The 21,564-nt window shown below is 41.1% G+C and overlaps 1 protein-coding gene across 5 annotated transcripts in view; it reads left to right on the forward strand.

Annotated features, from left to right (window-relative positions):
- inpp4b (inositol polyphosphate-4-phosphatase type II B) overlaps positions 1–21,564 on the forward strand; it is a 135,526-nt gene that overhangs the window by 30,280 nt on the left and 83,682 nt on the right. For 2 of the 5 annotated variants that reach the window (XM_068727807.1, XM_068727808.1), the window contains one exon: positions 20,089–20,168. In XM_068727807.1, coding sequence (XP_068583908.1) covers positions 20,089–20,168 — 80 coding nt within the window. Of the gene's footprint in view, positions 1–11,845; positions 11,865–12,263; positions 12,303–16,209; positions 16,337–20,088; positions 20,169–21,564 lie in introns of those variants that run through there. The other 3 variants (XM_068727811.1, XM_068727809.1, XM_068727810.1) reach the window with 3 other exon arrangements.

Below are 21,564 nucleotides of genomic sequence, written 5' to 3' on the forward strand. Positions count from 1 at the left end.
AACCCACTAAACTCTGACTGCCAAGATCTTAATTTGGCCTAACTTATTATGAAACATTCACAAGCTCTCAGATGGGTAAGGACACCATCATTGCAGTGGCTATTTGCAAATGTAACACATTAAGGCCTCTGTAAGGGACATGCTATTTCTTGAACTCCAAACATTATTTCCTCTGGATAATTGAACAAATATTTTCATTTGTGTCAATGGGATTATTTTGGGGATCTGTCAGCTCATGCAGCTACGCATGAACATTCAGACTTTTTTGCTTTTTCTACAGAACATGCACATATGATTAATTCAATATGCTCTTGATTACTTAGGTAAAACAAAATGTCGTGGTTATGTAGTTGTAGCTTATCTGCACAGCTTCTTAAATAATTTACAAGCGATTTCTGACTCTGGAGTCGTAATCTCATCTGAAACAGGGACATCAACTGGTCCTGTATGCATATTTGGCGTGCAGTATTTTAGTATTTGGGTCAGCAACTCCTGTAGACTGTATTGTCCTCTGGACTCCTGTCTCCTGGTAATATAACGACAGAAGGGAGCAGATACAAGGCCAATACAAACTCCACCTGGTTGGTAATATATCACCTGCTGCAGCTTCTTTTCCAGATTGTGTAGCGCTTTGCCAGGATAGCATTGTTTGCCAAATGTGCAAAAATTGGTTCTGAGTTTGATGTTGTGCTTGCATGTAGTTTCAACAAATCTCAGGACGTTTTTAGATTGTTCACCAATTCTTTGAAAATGTATGATAACACACATTCTTGCTGTTTGAGAAACTTAAATAGAAAAACAACATTGAATGGAAAACAGCCAAAAGTTGTATTCTGAACTTGTACAATAGAGTAGTTCAGTTTACCTTATCTTTTATTTTGTCATGTGGCACAGCATTTACTTGCATTTTTTCAGAATAGCAATACCTTTATGTGTCTAACTGTATAGTCATCATTTGTCTCTTTGAATTCAACCTTGAAACATAATCCCAGATGGAATTTCCTTGAAATAGGAACACAGTGGTTTATTCTTAGGTGTGCATTGAATATTCATGTTGAACAACACCCATGTGAGCTCAACACTGTATAAACTCTCCATTCATCCCCCAACTCCTTCCTAGGGGCATTTCTTGTGTTGTGTTGTGTTGTGCAGTGCGTTGCCACCAGAGGTTTTACTAAACAGTATGTGGCCAGGCAAGCTAATACCTGGATATAAAGATATTTCACTGGTGCCTGGTAAAATATTTACCACCTAAATTCAAGTTTATAAGAACAGCTATATAAAAAAAGTCAGTTTTCCTAGGCAGGTGCTTTCTAAGGATACTGTAATGTACAGGCACTGGATAGAATATCTTACTAACTTCTTTAGAATTTGGGATTTTGAATGTCTCTGTCTTTCATCCTGTCCCTCACTCTGTCTCTCTGTGAGTGATCTTTCTCAGTAGCTCCTGTCAGTCTGTCAAGAATATCACTGATGCACAACACAGCATTTCACTCAAGCTTGGCTTTAAGAGCTTAAGGCTGAACCAACAGCCTTACAGGACAGATCAACAGGTCCTGTTGAGCCTTTCAAACGCTTCACTCATCTCCACAGTTTTGAATGACGAGCAGCATAACAACCTTCTGTGAGCATTTCCATAAAATAGCTGGATCATAACTTTTTGGAGCCATTAAAAAAAATGAGCAAAGTGTCCTCTCCCTTTCTCTTAGTGGACGTCACGTAGTGGCCTTGCATTATATATATTTTTTCTTAGGCACCAGTGCTCTCGTGCTCTGGTTGGCTTTTAGATTTTTTGGTTACGCTCAACTGGGCACAGTGTGTTTGTCTGGGTCTCATTAGAGAGTCTTTAAGTGACACAGGCATGACCCTGAACATGAGCTGGCACAATGCGTCAGCCCCCGGCTGCTTAAGTGGCAGATCGGGAATCACTCAGCCAAGGCTCAGTCATTTAATTTAGCTTTTCTTTTGAGAGAGAGAGAGAGAGAGAGAGAGAGAGAGAGAGAGCGCATGGGGGCAATTTGTGTGTGTATATGTGTTTTACAAATCAGCTGTCAAAAAGTTTTACATACCACTTTCAGCTCCAGTAGCAGATGTTGTGCCACGAGCTGATTCACTGCAATGGAAAGCAGATATCACATATGGCATCCTCTGAATATTTATTAAAAAATGTTTTTGCAAATTGCCATTTTGTGTGATATGCCATGTCTATTCACCATAAGAATTTTGGAGGGGAAATAAGAAGAGAAGAAATTGTCACGGTGAGGGGGAGGGAACTGATGGAGCGAGGTTTATAGATGACTGCTTTAACATTCGCAGAGGACCGGAGACTTTCATAGTAGGATGATTTCCTTCTGCCTTGGGCTTCCCATTTAGATATTCTAAGATGACACTGGCTGCATGGTCATGAATATTTGAGAACATGCACAGGGCTGAGAGAACGATGAGTGAGGGAGTGGAGGTGTGAGAAGGAGTACGACTGGGTTAGATATCGCTCAGGTGTAAGTGATCCCCCCCTTCAAGCTCTAGTTGTCAAAGGATGACAGGCTAGCCTTACTTTGTCACTGATGTCTTACCTGCAACTGCACTTTGAATGGCTCCCAGTCGCAATAAATTCCCTTTCAGCTCTCAGTCTGATCACTAAATCAAGAAATATTCAGTCTGGGGCTGAAAAGAGGTATACTTCACAGAGATCACTCAATTCTATCATAAGCTCAGCCAAATCTTTGAGCAAAATCACCTAAACAAAGATGATTCAAAGTATAACTAATTTGCTACAAACCATTTCTGGCTTTCATGCTAGAAAGCCCACATTATAATTACATTTTAAATAAAGGCTAGAGAAAAGCACATTGTTTTCAATACATTTTTTCAATGAGTTTATAAAACAGCATTTGTGGTCAAACAGAACTTTTGGGGATTAATTGTCAGTAGCCGGGCATTATCTTCAGAATTCATCTGCAGTCAGAGCAAGGTTCGTCTGATAGGTAAGATAAATTGAAAGCCTTGAGTTAAGAGCATATGAAATGGGTAAATAATATTATCTGTTTGTGTAGGTGCATCAGGTTTGAGCTCACTTACCTCCGTGAAGAGGCTCGAAGACACCCTGTTAATGGGAGACCTGTGGTTTGTTGTCAGTAAAAACCTATTACTGAGTCTTCTTGTGGTAAAACGGGATAGGACTGCTGCCTCTGGAAGAGCTCTTCTCTCTAATCGCAGCCTCATTTATCCTGCCTTTGCTTTCCGCAATCTGAAATGAACATTTAATGCAGTTTTCACTTTGCATTCTTATTACTGGCCATGGTGATGGATTTTGATTGGTTTCTGTGATGCACACCGTAGTGTGACAAACAAAAGACCTCATCTGAGTAAAACAGGAAAATGGTGCATGTCCGGTCATTTCCATAAAGCCTCCATAAAATGTATTCAATCAAATAAAACACAAGCAGAGGGGATTTTACTGTGTTACTATAATGGCCATTTCATCCTCTGGCCGCCACAAGCAGCCTGATAAACAGGCACACACACACACACACACACATAAATGCACACACACGCACACTCACGCACACACCATCTGCACTAAAGGAAAGAGCAAGATGTCTTTTATTCAGAGGGCAATGGTGCTGATCAAAGTTTCATCTCAAACAGCTGACCCCCTTGCCACAGACACATACAGTTTACACACAAACTCCCACACACTACCAACATTGGATAGAGGTTGTATGAGAGAGGGTCCCAAAGCATGAGTAGGATGAGATTTTTTTTTCTCTTTTCATAACGGGTCAAAGGTGTTTTTGAAACTTTCCTTGATGTGTGAATTCTGTCTTGTTCAAATCAAATCAGAACATATACCAGTTGACTTTCAACACATTGAGGACGACTACATCATGATCATTATTGTAATAATCTGACAATTATAAAAATGTTGCTTTTAAATGCATTTTACACGATATCTTAAACTTTACATGAGAAATATGTTTAATACTGGTCTACAGTTTATCATGTTGACTGGCGAAACAATGTGTTTTACAGACAATACCCTTGCAGAAGCCATCCATCAATGTTTGTATCACCAATTGTTTTGCAAGTCTATAGATGAAATTGTTTGAGAAACAGCTTTAAAAAGTAGTCTGTACAAATAGGTGATTTAATATTGTCTTCTTCAGTTAGATATGTTAGCTTTAGATTGAGCATACATATTTTCCATTTTCTGTTTTGAGTTGAAATCAAAAACAACTCTTGTACAGATATAAAGTGAATAGACACTGTAATTTCAGTCACTCCACACCATTATGTATAACATGGCAATGTTGTGGCTGTTACAGTCTCTTGTTCCACTGTCTACGTCTTTCAGGACTATTAGACTGGCAGATATTAGCGACATCTCAGGAGGCAGTTTGAGCGGCCACTGTTCCGTGGTGAATTGTCGCTCCAATTATGAACTGCTGAAGTATGAAGAATCCCAGCCTCAGTTAATCCTGCCCTGTCAATAATCATGATGTGTAAAAGGTGGTGACTTGACATATTTTTGGCATAGCCACTTGCTTTTAGCTGGATGAGTGTCGGTGTGGTGGGAATTTTCTGTAAGTGCACGCGTTTACTGCCAGAAAGAGGGGGGGGGTTGATGGAAGCAGACAGGGAAACAGCAGACAGTGAGAGAGGGCTAGAGGGTACACACACACACACACACACACACACGCAGGGAAACACACTTTTACAAGAACCAATCTTAGAGATATCCAAGAAAGGTCTTGGTAGTGATTGGGTGGACAGCTGAGCAGTGATAACCTACGAGAGTAAGAGTCCTCAGATAAGGACTGTCTCTTGTCTGATGGCCACTTTGCTTCCCTCACCATCACTGTGGCAATGTCAGCCAATGTCACAAGTGCTGAAAAGTGCTGCTGTTCAAGTGGGCAATACTAAAATTAGTCAAACCAGTGGCCCCTCTCTTTCTTGCTCGCTGGAAGTCTTGCCAGGCAGAAAATGTCAAATAGTTTAATGGTACTTTTACTTTGGCTATGAGCAGCAAAAAAAACATTTCCCCTCTGTTTTAGTGTCAGGTCTACTGCTGTAATGGATGCATGCCACGCTAATGGATGCATACTTTCTTGTCCAATTTGTGTTATGTCAACATCGTATATTAAAATGTCACAAAGGCAATCAATACATAAGTGTGTCCTGCCTTGTTAATTTGATTTCTTTCCCCAGATAAATACAAATGTATTCACAGCCTCCTCCAGGATAATGCCATTGTCTTTGTAATGTCAGAGCAATGTTGTTACTATTATTTTTGTAGAACTAATGTTTGACGCCTTACTTGCATCAGAATGTCTTGTAAAAAGTGACATTGAAAATGTATGGCATTTTCTTTAGCCATTTTTTTATTATTATGAAAGTTGTGCTTGCATTGAACAGTGTCTTGCTTTCACAATAACACACTTTCACACCCATGAGCTGCCTAGTACACCCACAGTAAATGGTAAATTGACTGTACTTATTTAGTGCTTTACTGCTTTAACAGACAAAGTGATTTTCAATTTGTCTCTCATCCATCAGCCCTGACCATCAGGAGCATCTTGAGAATCACTGTCTTGCTAAAGGAGATCAAACCACCGACCCTGAGATAAATGGATGACCCTCTCGACCTCCTTAGCCACAGGCGCCTGCTGCATAAGTCTGATAGTCTGATCCGTTGGCCACTGAGAAGCTCTATTGGTGCAGTTGAGGTTCAAGGATTTGGGGTTAAGGGTCAGCCCATAGAGCACCACAGTGGTGAAAATGAGGAAGGAGAGATGCGCTTCTCTTTAACCTTTCCTGCAGATTCATCCTGCTGGGTTCATGGATTAAATCACCGGCCTCAGATTTAGCTTCAGGTTAAAGATGTTAGTATGTGCATGAAAACAGATTACACCAAAGCTTTCATCAGCAAGCTGGCTGAATTGCCTGTCCTTTAAACACTTGGGAAATAATTTGTGAAAAGTTGGCAGAGGTGTGACTCTTGCCAATCACAGCAAAGATGAGTGAGCTCCATGGATGGTGACAGCTTTGACATTTGTCAATCATGACGATGGCAAGTGAGCCACACGGATGGGGAGAAATCATAACAGTGGAAACTTGAGGGGTAGCACTCAAACACACTGTGTGGGTGTGTGTGTGTGTGTGGGTGTGGGTGTGGGTGTGTGGGTGGTGGGAGGGTGTGTGTGTGTGTGTGTGAGAAACAGCTACACTATGATGTGTAGGAAAAGTTCTGCACCCTCAGTGATTGTGATATGATATATTGTAGAAGTTCTACTTTTGCCGCTCTCAAATTGTATCCATTCCAACTGGCCATAAATTATGCTCATTTATTTGTATTTACACATTCCACCCAGGCAGGCAACAAAGAGTGCATTTGATGGATTGCACAATTACACTCCTGTGAACTTCCAGTTCCGTCTCAATATCCAGGAAGTGCGTCTCTTTTATCTGCATAAATACTCATCAGGCACCACACAGTGTCTTTTGAAATCATCTTTCAGAGATTCTTCTTCATTTTAACTTCTATCTCTAAATTGAAATGATTTTGCTTTGAAAGCCCTGCTAATTATTCACTTGATTACCAAGCCTCTAATTTTGTTTTTAACACTGCTCCTATTACTGTCACCAATGGCCTCAGAGTTTCATGCCCCATTGCAAGCAAAAGTGAGAGGATAAAACATCCGGCAAGAAAGGAGAGTGCAACATTCCGTGATAATTAGTGAAGCTTTCTCTTTGGCAGAAGTAAGACACCTCTGGACAAGAATTTAGCATTTAGTGCCTGAGCTGGAAAATGTATGGATTGATATTAGAGGGGTAAAGTCTGTCTTGTTTGTTAACACAGCCTGCAAATCAAGCACATCATTGAAGACAACATGGCAGCTTTTAATATTATGGATTCAGAATATATACTCTATGGCAAGCCTCCAAAACCTGAATGGGATTTGCCTTTCATAAGACAGATAAATTTGACATAGTAATGAATTAAAGTGCTTCTTCAACATGAGGTACTGTGCAGATAGGGCGAGATTGCCCTCAAAGCTTTGGAAGCAGTGCTCTGTCTGCCTTTTCTTATTAAAAAGAAAATCCTGTTAACTTTAGCACACTTATTAAAAGTGTTGGAGCCAGACATGACAATTAAGTGGGAATAAATGGTCCCTGACCCCAGAGAATAGAAAGTTTAAACACTCTAAAGCATTTTTATTGACAACTGTGTACTCACTCTGCCATGTCAGGTTAACACTACACATCTCTTACATGGCATCTGAAAAGCCCCATGGACAGGCTGTTAGCTGCGTAACGTGCGGCGCAGCGATATGATGGAAAACATTTCAGGGTTTTTACAAAGCCTGAGCTTCTGAAGTGCTTTTTCGCAGTAATGATATCATTTTCATTGCTGACAATACTTCAAACTCCTGTTTACTGTATTTACTGTAGGAAGCCACCAGATAATTACTTTGTTTTCCCACATTGTTCCTCCCCCCTGTGTTGACACGCGCTTCAATAAAGTGACTCATTGCTCCAATGAATATTTACAATTGTTGGAAATTAAGTGCACTCTAGGTTTCGTTGTGAGGGTGAAAGCAGTCATTCGTTAAAATAGTTGTTGGAATAGTGCAAGCTCATTAAAAGCAACCAACTAAATCCAAACAGAGAGGCTAATTACTTATAAAAACTGCTGAGCAGATGTCTGCTGCTGTTGCCATGAGGAGACGCCCTTTCTTTCCAGGGTAAAACCACAAGTTAACACAAGTGAAGTACGCCAGTAAACAGTCTATTTTTAATCAAGTATTACAAGGAAGCCTCCCTGGAGACGCTGCTGGATTTAGTGGCAATTAATTAAGTGGATTTTCATTAGTATTCACAGACGTCCATCTTGTAACACTCTAGAAAATACATTTACAGGTGATTTAGAAAACTTTAGATGGAGAATGCATACCAAGCATCCATACAAGTCACACAATGCACACAAAAAAAAAAGTAACCAATGTTAGTGTACATAAAACACTTTCTAAAGCACAGTCAATATTCACAGCAAAACTAAAAAATCAACAAAACAAAAAAAATATTCTTCAACATTCTGGGAAATATGTTAAGTCACCATCTTGCCAAGAGTTGGAGAAGATCTCATGTTTGTCTGTTCATTATGAAGCTGGAACCAGCAGCAGTTGAGCTTAGCTTAGCATTAAGACAGGAAACTGAAGGAAAGGAGTAAGTGCAGTTGCAAAAATGGCAAACTATTTCTTTAAAGACATAACTAAATTTATATAGAATATAACTTATAACTTGGTATTAATTTCCAGTAGAATAAAACTGATATTCCCTTTAAGTCAGCCATACATCAGGATGCAATTCATTGTAAGAGAAAACAACAACTTTGTGAACAAATAAACAATTAAATAAGGAGGGAACAGAAATAGTTTGAGCTTGTTTTTTTTTCTTCTCAAGGCCATCCGATTGAAAAGCTTATGGAAATCTGCAATACCCTTTTAGGGCTATATCTCACACAATGTATTACTGTGCATGTAACTCCCAGTTTGTTCTATCCGCATGCAGCTGACATGCATATAAATGGATCAAGCATCAGGTAACCACTTGATGCTGAAGTGCACCTTCCCAGGAAACCTCCTCTCTGTCATAACCTCTCCCAAACCCTTCCTTGTATAATCCTACTCCAATCTCCTCAATGTGGGATTTGTCTGGATCAATTTCATAATGCATTATTCATTTGAGAATTTAATCAAATATCTCCTCCACCAATCAGCCCAACCCATACCTCTCTAAAACCCCCACGCCTCTCTACCCATCATATCGGTGATTGTTAGTGTCACCTGCAATAGCAGATTATCAGCCAAATGAATTACTGGGTCACAGGTGAATTAGACGCTTGGCTGACTGTAATCTGTCTTTCTCTGGCAAAAGTAGCTTACTGTAAGTTAGTTCCTTTTTTTTTTAATTTTTGAGAGAGGAAGAGAGAAATAGTGCTTGAGAAAATCCCCTTTCTGCCTGGCTTCCCTCGGGTTTCTGCAGTGTAATGGTTTCCTTTGAGATTCACTGGTGGAAAGTGCTGATGCTTGTTGGCTGTGTGTGCGCGTGTGTGTGTGTGTGTAAAGGCAGCTATTTTCCATGGCTAACCGAGCCACTGATGAGCTTGCCAGCCAAGGCCAGGGGCTTGTACAGTGTGTGAGTTTTTGTGTGTCTGCACATGCACATGTAAGCCTGTGAGCAAACTGCATTCGTAATCCCATGTGTGTGTGTGCCAGCGTACTGTATAGTCATGCTGGGTGCAATTAAAACCCTACAGTTTGGTCAATTGAAATATATATGATATAGCATTTTATGGCAGTCATTTTCCCTATCTGTCCGGACATCGCTCTGTGCAAACATTAAATTGTATCGCCGCTTGTACAGCAGTCCGCCTTCTAACTTTGTTGATGGAGGTAATGACACATTGCTTTTTCCTCCTCTCCTCACCCTGGAGGACAGAAAAGTAAATAAATGTGGGGCAGAAGTGTTCTTGTCGCTGCTTTGTAGTTCCGTTCCGTTAGCGCAGATGGAATTATATGATAATCAGAAATCAGCCAGCATTGTTTCCCCCCCTGTACACCCAAAGAGGGTGGGAAGCCTTTAAACATCTCAAAGAGGCATTTTTTCCCTCCCCAGGAAATACAAATGTATTTGTTTTGATCTTATCTCTTTCCCTTTTTTTTTGAAGAACCTTATGTGCTATTCATGAGTGTACACAACAAAACCACTAAATCTATTCATCTGCTATCATAGCCACCAAGGACAAATTGTACTTTCACATAAGCAGTATATTTAGTTCAAAAGGCGATTTTGTTGATGTTGTTCTACATCAACTGGCAAATATGTCATTTAGGCAACTAATATGGCTTTGTTGTGCTGAGGATCAAAAATTGCTGGCGGCTGTAACACTTCTCCCACTGTTTCTTGCATCTTGTTGTTTACTAAGTCAAGGTGGTGCAAGCCGTCTGAAATCGCAGCCTCTGCTCTGTACGGACTTAGCTGTACGTTATCCCACGGGAAAGGAAGGTGCAGGAGAGCTGGTTCAGAAACTCCTACACAGTGAGAGTGTGTGTGCTGCCAGAGCTTTTAAGCTACAGTTTGAGGCTCACCTCTTGCACTGCGAGTGACATGCACACGCACAGACACTCACAAAGTACAGTGGGTAGTGTGGTGTTTCAATCTGTTGTTGCAGTCTTTATCGCTAGGCAAATGATGTCAAAGTAAACAAGCAACTTTCACGTAACACAGAAGAACATGCACACAGTCACACATAAGACCCCTTGTTTTCTACTAAGATAATGCAATGTAGTATTCATTTATAGTGAAGACATATAGTGACAGTACAGTAAGACAGTACTAAAGCACTATCAGTCTGTTGGAAAAATGTTGCAGGAAGAACTGTCCACCCACACAGAGCTTTGACCCCCATCTTCTCCGACGAAATGCATTAAAAACCACACTAAGGCTTTTGAATCTCACACACCGAGGGATAAGTGCGCCCAGGTACAGTTTGTGTATCCTCAGGGCAGAGCTCGGTGTGTTTTGCGACATGTATGTTCAGCAAAGATGCAGTGCACCTCGGATCCTGCTGTACAGTGAAGTCATTGAGGAGCACACTCTCTAGATTATACGGGGCATCAATCCCTGTCTGTCTGCCTGTCGAGGCTGTTAACCACCTCTGGGCTGCACCATTGATCTTCGTAATTGTCTCCCACTCTTCAAAGGGAGCTGAGAGTTGGTTTGATCCGAGCTGTTTACTTTCACAGCCCCTATAGTCCTGCTCTCTGAAGAAGAGAGCTATCAAGCACTTCAGGCATGAGCTAGCATATTATAGTACTATTACTGTGTGTGTTTGTGTTTGGTTGTGTGTGTGTGTGTGTGTGTGTGTGTGTGTGTGTGTGTGTGTGTGTGTGTGTGTGTGTGTGCGTGCGTGTGCGTGTGCGTGCGTGTGTGATAGGAAGGAAGGAAGCAAAGTACAGAGAGAGAGAGAGAGAGAACCAGCATAGCCTCTAGCCTTACAGGCCTGGGGGTGAGCTAGCAGCTTCTTGCTGTTACATAAGAGCAGGGAATTGCAAACGGCACATTCCCTGTAATCTATCCACAGGTATGTAAGGGAACTCACCCCCAGAACCCTGTGTTGTCTGCTGTGCCCAACATTACAGGCTTCATTCAGCTAATGTTTGTCTGAGAAATTCTTTTCCTCAACTAATATAACAGAGATGATGTGACAAACAGGATGTTGAGCTTAGCAACATGTTTTGTGAGTGATACAAGTGATAATGTGCATAATTTCTCCTCTCTGCGCACACAGTCTTTCCGTTGCTACATTTATGGACTTAAAGTCAAACCGCAGAGTCAGAGGAGGGGAAGCTGCTAACCACAGCCTCCGCCAGGTCTGGCTGATCGCAGCTTGCAATAAGTGGCTGATAATACACACATGCATTATTGTAAGCGCATGATCATATGGATCGGTCTCATCTGCTGACAGGGACAAAAAGGGTCTATTAAAATGCGACTCTATCAAAACAGCTTCAAGTTTGCCGTGCTGCCATTTAAATATAGTACTCAAGTCAATAGAGGGGATTTGAATGGGGCTGTACAGGCTCTGGACCTGCTACCAAGTCATGTTTACAGACTGTGAGTGAAGGAGCCTTGATTTTTTTATCACCTAGTCTGAAGTAGGGTTAGCCATTAAAGTTTATGAACCAAAGCCGAGAGTGTGGGGGAAGGCATCGGCAGTGTGCTTCCAGTGTACCAAGGGCAGGCTGCATTGGCCACAAATTAAGTTTCTTTTTCTCCTACCTGCAGCTTTTGTCTGTGAGGTAAGTAGACGTGAACACGGGAATCTGATTTCCCATTTATACATTGTCATCATCCTTGGTGCCCTGTGTATTAATTGGAGGCTTCTGTCAGAAAACATTGGTTCCCTGATAGTTGGCCAGGCTCTAAAAGGGCGAAGCCAAATCATGATTCAATAAGCAAGAGCAGGAATAGAGGGAGGGGAGAAAACTAATGGAGTGGTAGGAAGGGCTTTTTGTTTCGGGGCAAGCGTTGACAAGCTGAAGAATGTATGAGAGTAGGCATGAACACTTATTGCAGTGTTATTCTCGCCTCTCTTTCTATGACAGAACCATTTGTGAAAAAGAGGAATATTAACTTTCTCAGTGCACTGGAATGTTACATGGCTAGATATCTCTACATACAAAAACTAAAGGAAATCCTAAAAGGAGTTTTCTCCACCTCTCAGCAGTCAGCTTTCAGTGAGTATTTACCTTTCTGTTCAGCCTCTTTTAAATTCCTGTTGGAGTCCGAGTCTTCTTGGTTCTTAAAGTTTTAGCACAGAAAAATGTGTCACTTTAAATGTTTCTGAGGAACAGGAGATAATGCATCATCGAACACGTATTATAAGCAGACTAATCATATTCAATGACAGCCTCTTTCAGCACTGACAGAGAGCTGCCTACATGGTAAATGGACTGCATTTATATGGAGTTGTTCTACGTTCCAAGGCGCTTTACAATTTGCTTCTCATTCACAGATTCACATATGCATTCAGACACCAATAGTGGCGAAGCTGCAATACAAGGCGAGGAGCAAATTGGGGTTCAGTGTCTTGCTCAAGGACACTCATTCAATTCACAGTGTTTAGATGATGTGGGATTTTGTTGAAGTGTTTGTGCACATGAATTGGGACATTATCTGATTAAAAAGCAACATCCACAGTGCCAGAAAATGTCCTGTTCGGTTATACTGCAGATTTTTGCTATGGTAAAAATAGCACAACTGAAATTAATTCAATGGAAAATCTCCAGACCCCCCCAAAATATGGAGACTTGATATTCAGTGCAACACTATAGCATTACAGGCTGGGATAATGATTGAGTTTGTTTGTCATTGTAGCTCATATTTCAGCACAGCAAGCTGTATTCCTCAAACAGTTGACTAATTAAACTAAATGAATTAAGTATTGTCATAACTGCACCATTGTAGCTCCAATTTTAACATCACTCCAATATTAAAATATTGATTCAGTTCTTCATCATAATGCACAGAAATGTATCCCTTGTTGTTATTCTTCACAGTTCACTTCATAATTTACTTTAGATATGGATTTTTCTTAAACCCCTCCGTGTGTCTTCATGGTAATTTACACTTGTCTGACTCCAAAGAGAGATAAGAACTATCCCTAAATTATGTGAACACAGAAGTTAAGTCATGGAAAGCTATGCCAATTAAGAGCCCACTTCCATGATTTTACCCTCAGTAAGCTTTCTAGACTTGAAAAAGATTAAAGTTTAGCTTTCTTTACATCAAACCAGACCCAGAAGGCATTCAACTCTCCCATTTCGGTTTCATGTTTGCACGAGTCCCGCTTTTTGTTTTACAGTAGGTACGTTTGGTGCCTTTGATACATTTCAAAAGTTATTCATAAAGCAGACAGAAATAGTACAAACGATTAATAAGGCATGTAATGGCACCAAAAACACCAGAAGAACACATCAAAGTATTTTGTATCTAAGCACAAATCAGTATTATTAGACTCAGATAAGTCTGCCTACTTGGAGCATGCTCGCGCACACAGCGTGAGTAACATAACAAGAAGTGCACAGCATCAGGAGACTGCTATACTTTCCCTACACAGGTCAGACTAGAACAATTAGAAATCCCTTAGTAACTGACTACATCGAAACTCATAATAATCCTGCTGTATTTGCCCAGATATAAGACAACCCTGATTTTAAGATGTTTTCTTAATGATCCAGAGCAGCGTCTGGCAGTCTGTCTGTGGAGCTGTTGTATAGCCAACATGTATGTATATATATATATATATATATATATATATATATATATATATATATACCTCTGCCATCTAGCAAGCCAACACGTACACATCTTTGAGAGAGACAATATCTCTGCTGTTTGGTTGTCTATTTTATGTAATCTATTGGTAATGCATTGAGGAAATATGGGGAAGGGCAAAAGTGGGTGAGCTCAGGTCTTTCTGCAGACTTTTCTTTTTTTTCCCTTTTTTAACAGATCAAGAGCAGGGGAATGAGTTCAAGGTAGAGAACCATGAAACAAATAAGTCAGGGAAGAATGGGAGGACAATGTCGAGGGTAGACAGCTGAGAATGAGAACATCAGCTCATCCTGGGAAAACACAGCCGCCTGCTTTTGTCTGTGCCTGTCTGGGTTTGGGGGTGACTGGTTGTCTAAGATCCCTTGTTGCCGTCTGTGCAGAAACCTCAGCTGCCAGTTGCATTTGTTCTGTGATCTTTACACGGACTAACACATCCTCCGCCTACAGATTCAAATAAGGTCCTTGAATAATGTGTGAGGCATGTGCAGTGGTGATAGTGTTCAACCAGCTGTGAGTGCTGGTTAAAAAATGCTAAAAGGTAGGAATTAAGAAGTACTTAGGCTTTCCTTTTTACAGCCAGGAGCCATGTTCCCTGCGGTCGGTAGCTTGTGCTTCATGTTTTGAATATAAGACCAATCCCTGCCGGTCTCTGTGTGATTTTCAGGAACTCACAGTTTGAATTCTCTGAAATATGTCTGACATGACATTTTGAACTTCAAAGTAGGGCATTACATAAATGCCAATTTGTGGTGTGCTTGATTCAGTATTTTAAACAAGCTTTGATCTAGGATTGTCCGTGTTGTTATTCAACCTTCATTTTATCTTTTTTAAGATCCAAATGTACCAATGCACACAAAAAAAGCAACAGAACAGAATCCGTAATCACAGACAAAAATTGAGCAGTAACCAACGAAAATGAATTTGGCAACAGCAGGGATGCGCATCAATACTGTTACGTAGCCAGAGTAATCATTGTGTTAGACTGAGAAGCCTTTTTGGTAGTCTTTTAGAGTTCATGCGTTATCTGACTGTGGCTTCCACTTGGCACCCAGGTCATCAATCGTCATCGTAGTGAAGAACGCTTTAAATCCGGTGTTTCCACCCACACTCCCTGATTCCACACCCCTCCTCCTTTATTAGGGAAGGTTGACGACTCATCACCGTGACCTCCAGTGCTCAGTGTATTTGTACATTACAGTTTGTGTGTCTCTTTCAAATGTTAGCTGCCGGGTGGGTGTGCGTGTGCATGTGTGCTTAAGTGTTAAGTGTGTGCGTTTCTCATTGTGTTTGCTTGTGTACCTGCTCGGGGTGATAAGGGCCAGTGTTAGAGCGTGTCCTTTGTTCTGCCAGAATTACTCATCCCCCTGTGTCAGCATGGGTAAATGAAACCCTGCTTAATCCGAGGTTCAAGCCCAGATAGTTAAAACCTAAGCTTGGTGTCAGCTGTGTGGGTTTGTTCGTCATTGTCTCCATGTCTCAAAATGGATGGGTTGATTTCTCTCGCAGCTGCTTGTATCAAAATGTGCAGAGTGTTTCAACAAGCCTCTTGTGGGATCCTCGAGTATGTCAGTGTGTGTTTTGAAGTGTTTATTCGTGTTGTAGGCACACTCCTATACCTTGCACCATGTGGTTGGAATCCATGTTAATTCAAGTAGCCATAACAAGTGCTTCTTTTCCTATTGGCTATCTGAGTCACAGGCTGCAACCGAGGTGTGACACATAACTATCTCTCTCTCTCTCTCTCTCTTTCTCTCTCTCTGTCTCTCTCTCTCTCTTTATATTCTTCTATATCTCCCTTCCTCTTCTGTGTTGCTATCTTGGTTCTCTACCCATTAATTGCCTGTCTTCCTTCCTTTCTGTCTGTTTCTTCCTCTTCTGTTTTGTTCCACCCTCCTCCTTCTTCATCTTGACTGCTTGTATTTCTCAACTCCCTCCCCTCTTGTGGCTCCCTCCTCCTCTCTCTCTCTCTCTCTCTCTCTCTCTCTCTCTCTCTCTCTCTCTCTCTCTCTCTCTCTCTCTCTCGCTGGTCTCGCTTTCTGTCAAGCCAGCCACAGCAGCAGCAACAGTGGTTGCGCCAGTAGCTCACTGTATCCAGTTCTCAGTCACAGCGGAGGCTGCAGTGTGTGGGTCTAACTGTGTGTGAGTGTTATGTTTGCGTGTTTACAGTGTGTGTATCAGCCAGTGTGCCTGCTGCTCTTTCAAGAGTGAATATAACACATGGAGTTACTCTAACTGACGACTGGAGGAAGATATGTAGGAAGAACCGTCCTGAAGCTCATTAAGAGGAAGAACGAACAAATAACATCCCTTTTCCTCTTTCGCACCTCTTTATTTCAGTCTCTCTTTCTCTTTCTGTCAGCCTCTCCTAATTTTGGTAGCTCTTCTCTCACTGTCTTACTCGATTGCTGCTGCTAGGATTGTGTGCAACATAACCGTAAGTGGAGTTCCTTGTCTGTGTGTGTGTATGTGTGTGTGTGTGTGTGTGTGTGTGTGTGTGTGTGTGTGTGTGTGTGTGTGTGTCTGTTGTTATATTATGTATGTGGTGTGTGTGTGTGTGTGTGTGTGTGTGTGTGTGTGTGTGTGTGTGTGTGTGTGTGTGTGTGATCTCATTCCATGTAAATTTTAACTTACTGCGGCCATAATTTGTGCCTGAGTGCACACATTTGCATGTAAGTATAAATGGCGTCTCATGACATCGCCAATGACTTAATTAGGCCAATTTGTAAAGCCCTAATTGTAGTGAAGGAGCAGTGCATTCATGTAGACACCACTGACCTCCATGGTATAAATATGTTCATATTCATAAATGTTTGCCAGATGTGTATTATTCAGCGAGTGCCAAAACTGTCACGGCTGCCATTTATATCAAATGTCACTTATTGGCGCAACATGTGAATGGATGTCCTCTCCTCCAGGTATTCTCTGCAGTCTGTGAGAGTGAGAGACAGATAGGGAATGAAGGAATGATTGAGAGAGAGTTAGTATGTTTCTATGTGAGTGTGTGTCCCTCTGTCACCCAGGGCATGGAGAAAATCAATAGATCTAGCTTGAGTTGGACCGTTTACCTCTGCCAAGTGATGGACAGACACTGTGGCCTTCACAGGTCCACTGACAAGTGCTTGGGATTGCCTGTAGACGTACGCTCCTTCTCAAGTGTCTTTCGCTTTTCGTCTATGATTGATCTTTCATGTGTGCGCATGTGTTCTCGAAAGCACTTTTGTGTTTGGTTAGGTAGGTGTATTTATGTCTGAGCTTGTGTAAAATGTCTCGCTGTCCGCTTTTTTTTATTAAAGATCGTAAAGGAGATCATAGATCAAAAGTTTGTTTTGTAGCCTGCAACTGGCATGGCCAGTAGTTCCAGTCAAATGGATGAGCAAGAGCAGGCGAAAAAGATGGATAGAAAAAAGAGAGAGCCAGAGCATGTGAGAAGGGAACAGAGCGAGACCATCATAATCAATCCTCCATGATCCTGGAAGAGCATCATTTGTCTTCTTTTCTTTCTCCACTCCTCCTCTTGCCCCCATCGTTCTCTCATTCTCTGTGGTACAGTCACTTTGATCTTGCGTAAGAGGACGGTCTCCAGAGCTTCATTACTTTTAAAGCCTTCATCGTGAGGGGCCATAAAAAGATGCTAAGGAATGGATTTCTAAGACCATTTACCAGACGGTCTGTACTGGCTTGCAAGTAATGACTACATAGGGATATAATGTTCCTCCACGGTGTGTAATGGCCTTTTGTGCCTGGTGCTCTCGGTTATCAGGGCAAACTAGGATTGGCTACGATACGTCATTACTAAGGGATATGACGTTGTGCATATCAAGTGATGCCTACTGGGGATGGTAGCTCTGTTTAATTCAATAAGGTAGACATGGCAGTATGCTGCATAAACCTGAAAATGAATACGATGCTTGGGGCTGTGTGTTTTGTCTTGGTAAATTTGAGCCGCTTTTTAAACCACTCACTGTGTTTCAATATTTTGTATTGTTTTTTAAAAAAATGTATTCGTCATAGGTCTGTTTTCCGGACCTTGTGTTTCGGTCTCTTCCTCTTTCTGTGTGTGCACGCATGTGCGACTCGCTGTGTTTGCCTACTTGTGAGTGGGCCAGGACAGCGGAATAGGTCTGGGGCGGTGTTTTGCTTTAAGCATATGGGGGATTTGGGTAGCAGGAAAATGCTCAGGGAGGAAATGATTGAGTGAAAAGGTCAGTAGACAGGATGCCCTTTTTTATCTGATACAGGAGAGGGAAAAAAAAGGGAGAGAAAGAGCGCCGTAGTGGTTAAGAGAGCAAAGGTGAAAGTAAAGCCAAACAATAGAAGAAAAGACAGAGGAAATGTGAATAAAAAGAGCATGTTAGCATAACTAAGTCAAAAAAGCCTTACAGAATATGTTCATCTGGAAACAATATCTCGTAAATTAAAAAATCAGTCAGCCATGTCTCTGAAGACTTCATAATAAGAAATGCAACATTCATGTGACCTGTGAGCTTTGCTGTGTTTTGAGCTACTCACTCACAAAGTCAGCTCTGAAATACTGTTGCATATCTATTGTGATGCTGTTTACATTGTTTCACTGTAGAGATGCATCAATCCTACTGTTTCTCTCCTGATACTTCAACTCAGGGTATCTGCTAATGATCCAGATTCGGTACCATTCTTCTCATTAGAATCATTTTCATGAAAGGTGACATGAAGTCAGGGACTATTGTGACTCTATAAAATACATTGGTGGCGTTTTGAGACTGAATAAATAACTGAATTTGATAATGATCACAAATAAACTGTATTTAATGTGGATTTGTATTGTCGAGGCTTGAGCTGAAAGTCGATTAATAGATAAGTCGAAATAGGTGTAATTGTCCTCATCATTTTTTAAGTAAATGTAGCAACCATAGTCTGGCTTTAGCCTCTCAAATAAGAAGTGTTGTAGCTTTTTTTTTTTTTTTGGTCATAAATAATAGTAAACTGAATATCTTTGGGTTTGGACTGATAACATAAAGAATTGTAAGACACCATGTTGCGCTCTGGAAAGATATAATGGGGATTTATGTTATTTTCTGATAGTTTATAGACAAAACTTTGGATCAATGAAGTGAGGAAATGGTCTGCAGATTATCCTATAATGAAAAATGGTTGTTACTGGCAGCACTAGTCAGGACTCTCAGGCCCGATACTGATCCGGCATATCAAACTTGTGCTCTGTTTTGTGTGAGGAGAGTAGAAATGTATCGAATGTGTGGAAGCTTTCCGGTGTTTGCTTACAATACCTGAAACACCTCAACTCTCAACACATTTGCATTACTTTCAACAGCAGACACAATTGTGTTTTCATCTCTAGAGGCAAGGCGTAGCCTTTGACAGCTATCTAAAGCAACAGACGGGGCAAAGACACAAATCGCCTGTTTGCAGAGCCATCACTGGCACTATTGTAAAAGCTTACAAATGTAAATTTAAAAAATCTGAATTTGGTGGATAAAAGGGCTGTACGTGATACTGCAGCATCTCAGTATCTCAGAGGAGAGTGTGAACAGGCTGCAGATACTTTAATTAAGATCATTTTTACCCCGTATGATGAAACATGTGGAATCACCTTTGTACCTGTTGTTAATTACCAACTCTGTGTTTTAGCTTTGTTCGCAGCAGCTTGTGTCCTTGGCACAGTCTTAGTCCTCCTGCAGTATAAGCAGGTGCAGGACTTTTCTGTGTGTGTGTGTGTGTGTGTGTGTGTGTGTGTGTGTGTGTGTGTGTGTGTGTGTGTGTGTGTGTGTGTGTGTGTGTGTTTTCTACGAATGTAGATCATCTCTCTTCTTTATTGATGGGCTCGTCCCCTACCTCTATCTCCATGACCCAGTTCCTGTGTGCTGACACCCCCTATTCACATCATGCCTGCAGCACACACATGTTGTCAGAGCAGTGAGAAAGGGGGGAAAGTGGGTGAACGGGAGACAGTAAAGGAGAGTAGATTGTATGTCCCTGTATCTCACGTTTTTTGCTTTTTTAGATCACAGGTCTCAGAGTAAATTCTGACACACTTAACTGTTTCTAACAGCCACCATCAAAAGAAGAAAAGAGTTATTCAGCGGTTTCTTTTTTTTATTGTTTTTATCTTTTAACTGTTTACTTGCTGCTGAAATACTTTGCCCCATGTTAACCAACTATTTTTTTTTCTTCCCTTGTCTGGTTCTACAGAGCAGCTTCCTGGGCAGTGCCACATTTTCAGTAGGCGATCTGCTGAGGGCTAAAGATGAACGACTGACCTTGAGTCTGAGGTGAGTGCATGTTTCTGTCACACTCTGTTCACACCTGTGTCCCTCCAGGCTAAATAAAATTCAGTCTTTGGACTTCGGAGTCCAAAGAGTATGCTTCTTCACACAAGAACTGACAGACCAACTTAGAAATCAAACTAAGATGAGTTGGGAAAAGAAACCTGCCTGCAAATGTTGCAACATCAGTGTCTGGAATGTTGCAGTAGCTGCCAGAGTTGTTTGTATCAGAGGTGTTCTGTTAGCGTGAGGGAATACGGTACTCTGATCTGTTTTTCTGTTGTAAATGGAGGTGGGAAACAGTGCAATTTCTCAGAGGTAGTGAAATGAATGCAATGAATAGGAACACATGTGTATTGTTTGAAAGGAGGGCAAAAACATTTGATAAATTAATCAAGAATTATTTTTTTTCTAATGATTGGTCTGCATGTGTACATGTGCTGTATAAATGTCATGAGCTTGGATGTGCCCTCCGCTTTAAGTCAATCAAGCTACAGTATGAAAGCCAACAGAAAAAGAAGTGATAGTAAGAGCTTTACTTTTAAGAGCTCTTACTATCCCTTCTTATCTTCTTGCATAAGAGCACTACCGTCCTTAGAGACAGAACACTAAAGATATAATTAGTGATTTTGCCACAAAGAAGATTAGCCGTTTGTCTTTTGGAGGACAAATTGATACAAGCAACAGATAAGCTGTGCTCCTGAACATGATTAATGGTGCATCCTTCTTATGAAGTGCTTGACATTATTGTTAATACATACTGTATTATTTGTGTCTATAAATAAATGGTGGCCGTGGCTTGACAAGCGTGAAATGGTATGTTGCTGGTAGGTTTAGTTATTTTACAAGCTGGGGTTTGGTGAGAGGATTGACTGTCGAAATGATACACACTTGACTCATACTCATTTATTAAAACATTTTTTGATACAACCAATCAAAAACAAACAACTTTTTATTTATTTTTTAATTAATCTTCACTCCTCTAATCTACTGGTGATGCTAAATATTGTCACTAGCTGGCGGCTGCCACCAGGGCTGTCGCCAGGGTTTAGAAATGAGTGAGAATTTGTCCCTTTTAATGGAGCTTATTTGCTGCATATCTGGACGAGCAACATTTTAGAGGTGGTCAATTGAAGGCAGATTGTTGGAATGTGAGAGGCATCGTTATAAGTATAATGATGACTATCACACCTTACTTAAAGATCCATTTATCATTAACATTCATCAGTATTATTTGTGCTCGTGAGTTCTAACTTTTCCATAAGGACCTTATAACTGTAAAAGACCGTAATAAACCAGGCAGCTGTTGGAATGCTAGGGAGATGCCAGTATGTGGCAGGTGGCAGGATTCAGGAAAGTCTGGCTTGCCTTTCTCCGTTATTAAGCTTCACGATACTGAGTC

This window comes from Cebidichthys violaceus, unplaced genomic scaffold (assembly GCF_023349555.1).
Source record: "Cebidichthys violaceus isolate CVI_PGR_0920_01 unplaced genomic scaffold, fCebVio1.0.p SCAF_4, whole genome shotgun sequence".
In the NCBI taxonomy this organism is placed as follows: domain Eukaryota; kingdom Metazoa; phylum Chordata; class Actinopteri; order Perciformes; family Stichaeidae; genus Cebidichthys; species Cebidichthys violaceus.